Genomic DNA, 4,390 nt, shown 5'->3' with positions numbered 1-4,390 from the left:
AAAAATGTTACGTCTGCGAAAGACACAATATATTAAAAAAAATACCATGCCTACAAAAGACACCATATGTCTGTAAAAGGTATTGTATATTTGAAAAATATCATGTCTATAAAACACACCATATTTATTAAAACAATATATATGCAAAATAAATGTATAAATAAAAAGACACTTCAAAAGATTCAGTACTTTTCAGTAAATGGCAATACATTTCAGTCAAGTACGTGGAAAAGAAAACATTTCTTCAAAATATGGTAAGTTGTATACTTTTGTATGGTAATATCGTATTTTTTCTTAATGTATTACATTTACAGGCTCTCCTTTGTATTCCTTCTTCAAAATTATCGAAAGAATCTCGCCCGATAAAGGAAGTCCCGATAGAACTCCGTATACACTTCGCGGGGTATGTTAACTTGCATTATTAATTTAATTTTGTTGGACATTCTATTAATGTTTTAGTTGGGTAAAGACACGACGTCGTATATTCACACAAAATGAGCTTGAAGCACTTGAAAGAGAGCAAAATCAGATTGACATACAAGCCGGCAAGCTTAAAAATCAATTGAGAGCAGCCATGGAAAGCAATAACGAAGACGAAACGGAAAGACTGATGTTTCTATGGTTTACTCTTGTTAACAAAGAAATGCTCTCTTAAGAAATGCTCTCATTGTGCAATGAGGAGTTAATTATTTATCGTGTTTTTTCCCAGAATTATTGTAAAGGTAAATTGTTTATATTATATTGCATGTTTTGACCAAAATTGTCACAGATTGAAGCTTTAAATTTTTTCCTGAATAAAGAAAACAGCATTTATTTAATAGTACACTAATAGTACACTAATATTACCTTAATAGTACACTCTTTTAACATTCATCTATTTTCAGGATTTGGAATGATGACAATGCATGGTCAAGAGCCCGTTAATTTTGAAGATGTCAAAGATATTCGATATGGTGAAGCCAGCAAATCATATTGCAAATCATATTGCAAATCATATCAGTCATCATATTGTTTTTAGCTGTTCCTAGTTATTTAACAAGATTCTAGATGGCGTTATGGACGCATATGATTTGTTGAGGCACAAAAGATTTCAAAAATTCAATCTCCAAAAATAATTTAAACAATTAATTTAATGCAACAATTGAATTAATTACAGAAGAATATAAATATGGCGGGAGGGAAAAATAGTCAAACTGGATTTCAACCGGTAAAATAATACAGAAAATATTAGAAAATAAGAAGCAATATTGTTTCACATATTTGCAATCTAACCTGTTTCATAATATTTTGCAAGGATTTCGATGTTCATATAACTTACGAGGAACAACAGAAGATTAACAAATTTGCTAGACAAAATGCGAAGTTGGAAGATTATAAGGAAGAACTTAGAGTAAAACAGGTAATCAGGTCTGTTTAAAAAGGATTCAAGATGGATTTTTTCTTAAGACATTGTAGACCTTATTTGGTCATGCATACAGTGACCATACATTCTTTATTGTAAAGGATAGTCTTTTATTTTAGATAGCTGTTCTTTAGAAAAAAAAAAAATTAAATTAAATTAATTAAATTAATTTAAATTTATTCAAACCAGAGTTGTTTTTATTTTTTTATTATTTCAAATCTGTTATTTCAGATCAAGGGTTTGTTCCAATAGTCGAATCAGTTTCAAACCATCAAAACAGTGTGTATTATCTCAATTTGATTATACTGTGCAATAAAATTTTATAATGCACAGATTCTTGATAGTCTAACTAGGTATCAGTCATGTAACTTTTTCTTTAGAACGGAACGTGAAAAATAAAAATTTTTATGTATGTATGTTTATATATACATATACACACATAAATATAAACATTTTCACTTTTCATGTTTATGTCCTAGGAAAAGTTACATAATCAACATCCTTGTTGTTTGGTTTGAAAACATGTAGAAAAATTTTCAGATTTGTTCTTTATTTTCTTCAAGAAAATATGGTCACTGTAGTCATAGACTTTGATATATGTATCGACATAGTAACAATAAAGATTATTGTTATTATCATTAACTAATTATTTGCAATTTGCAGAACGAACTGAAGAATTTGGAGGATGCTTGCGACGAACTAGCTCTTATGGACGACGATGCAAAAATACCATACTTTATTGGAGAAGTATTCATCTATCATTTCCTTGAGAAAACACAGGTGATTAAATTATGTGCTAATTGTAATGATTTTTAATATTATCTGTATTAGAAGTTTTTCAAATATTTTAATTTTGCTTTTTTTCAATGACATTGGTATTGTTTTTCTTTTTTCTATTATAGTTAGTCAGTATTAACAAGAATTTCTTTTTTAGGATTCTTTAGAAGAGGCTAAAAGTAAGAAAAAAGAAGAAATTGTAAAATTAGAGGGCAAATGTGCAGATTTAAAGACAATCATGTCTCAATTAAAAACACAATTGTATGCGAAGTTTGGTACTCGTATAAATTTGGAATCTGAAGAATCGGATTAATATTTTTCGTTATTGATGCATTTATTATCATTGTATATTTAATATTAGAAATTTACATTATTAGTATAATTAATAATTAATTGTCAGCAAATACAACTCTTCAGTGTTGAATTATAATTAATAAATAATTATATAAATTTATATAATTTTATTTGCATGGCGCAATTTCCTTTGAGATGGTTAATATAACTTAAAATAGAATTTATTTAAATACTTCTTGCAAATATGTAACACATAAAGATTTTTTAAAAAGAATTATTTGAACAATACTTCTTGATTAAAAGAATTTGCACGATTTACAATATCATAATTACAAGTTGTCTAGAACCTGACGAGATTTAATTACAATGACTTATAGATTTTAATTAAAAGGCCTAATGTCCTTAATAATTTTTAATAATTGTCACATTTGGCTTCGGCCTCCCTCTAAATATTCTTCTACCACGATAACTACGATAGTTACCGTGGTAGTGACCGCCACCACGACTACCGCCATCATGAGTAGCGCCACCTCGACCACCTCCATCACCACCATGTTGTGGACCATCACCACCTTGTTGGTCATTGGTATCTTTTCTTGGCGCGTCACGGTAATGACGGCGGAGGTACCATTGGGCCCGGCTACGCCCACGTCCCTGTCCTCGCCGATTTACTGCTGAAATAAAAGAAAATATAAAAATATAAATAATTACCCAGTGACATAGTATTTGAGTAAAAAATAGTGATAGTATTTGAGTAAAAAATTATTCACGACCAATATTTTGCAATTTTTAGTGATTAATATTTTATTAACTATTGCGAAAATTGTAAAATGGTAGAGGACTTTTCGACTCAATTTAGTCCGCTCTATCAACACAGAAGTGATTGATAAAAAAGGTCGAGACACCCTGTATAACTAAAATACTGATATTTGCACGTTAATTTCAATTTTACAATACCATATTCATTGAATTTAAGAACAAAACAAAGTTAGTTAGATCACATAATAAAGATTAGCTACGTTAGGAATCTCACATTTAATTCACTGATTACCAGTGGCATACTTGGCAGAGATATCAGTGATTATACACTGATACAGAGAATAATAGGTAAATATAATATACCATTCACTTCTTGCTGCTGCAGTTGTTGTAGCAACTGCTGCTGCTGCTGCTGTTGCTCCAAAATTGCGTCATACCGCTTCCGATCCTCCTTCTGCTGTCGAAGCAACTCTTTCACCATACTCTCCAAAGATTCCTTCATAGGAATATCCTCCTCCAATAACATACGCTCAGTAGCATCAGACATTTCTTCTGGAAAAACCAAAAAAATGTAACCATAAAAATGAAGACAGAAAACCGACGTGATTTTCGTATCAAAATAACGACAAATGAAAGAGAATACTGCATAAATATGAGTATAAAAATTGTGTAATACTTACTTGACATCTTGGCCAAGCGTCAATCAATACCACGAGGTTGGCACAGAGTGAAGTTGCACATCGAGCGTGGATTGTCAATTATGGTGGGATCAGAAAGGTGAAGCGTTGCACAAGACGGGGTGGGAAGGGGGGAATTTTGACAACTAAAACGCAATAGGCAATGCATGGCAATACAAAATCATATTGGCCATGGAAAACTGATCACATAGGATATTTATAATCGTATGTACGGTGAAACGCGCGGGCGTTCGTCTTTCTTCGGAGCGCATCCGGCTATACGATCTCAGCGAAATATTTTTTTTTATTCATTTCTCATTCTATTTTTCTATTCATCTCAGACATTGAACACGAGCTTTAACATTTTGGTTCCAATCCTTGGGGCAAGCGTAGGAAAGTTTCGAGCGCATGTACGAGCGATCGCGCGGGCGTTTGCCATTATTCGGAGACGTTCCGGAGCCTCGATCTGAATCAATTATTT

The 4,390-nt window shown here is 31.6% G+C and overlaps 1 protein-coding gene across 1 annotated transcript; it reads left to right on the top strand.

Annotated features, from left to right (window-relative positions):
* Window positions 1-1,116: 1,116 nt before the first annotated feature.
* LOC108762665 (prefoldin subunit 4) lies at window positions 1,117-2,505 on the top strand. Its single transcript, XM_018509750.1, has 4 exons — window positions 1,117-1,207; window positions 1,295-1,399; window positions 2,066-2,182; window positions 2,337-2,505. The coding sequence occupies exons 1-4, from the start codon at window positions 1,169-1,171 to the stop codon at window positions 2,490-2,492; spliced, it is 417 nt and encodes a 138-aa protein (XP_018365252.1). The 5' UTR covers window positions 1,117-1,168; the 3' UTR covers window positions 2,493-2,505.
* Window positions 2,506-4,390: the final 1,885 nt, after the last annotated feature.

This window comes from Trachymyrmex cornetzi, unplaced genomic scaffold (assembly GCF_001594075.2).
Source record: "Trachymyrmex cornetzi isolate Tcor2-1 unplaced genomic scaffold, Tcor1.1 scaffold3144, whole genome shotgun sequence".
NCBI lineage: Eukaryota > Metazoa > Arthropoda > Insecta > Hymenoptera > Formicidae > Trachymyrmex > Trachymyrmex cornetzi.
This window is presented reverse-complemented; position numbering and strand designations above follow the sequence as displayed.

Excerpts from the sequence above, each read along its gene's own strand:
- LOC108762665 (XM_018509750.1), top strand. The coding sequence starts at position 1,169 with ATGGCGGGAGGGAAAAATAGTCAAACTGGATTTCAACCG. Across the intron at positions 1,208-1,294 it reads GTCAAACTGGATTTCAACCG|GATTTCGATGTTCATATAAC; the intron begins GTAAAATAATAC and ends ATATTTTGCAAG. Across the intron at positions 2,183-2,336 it reads ATTTCCTTGAGAAAACACAG|GATTCTTTAGAAGAGGCTAA; the intron begins GTGATTAAATTA and ends TTTCTTTTTTAG.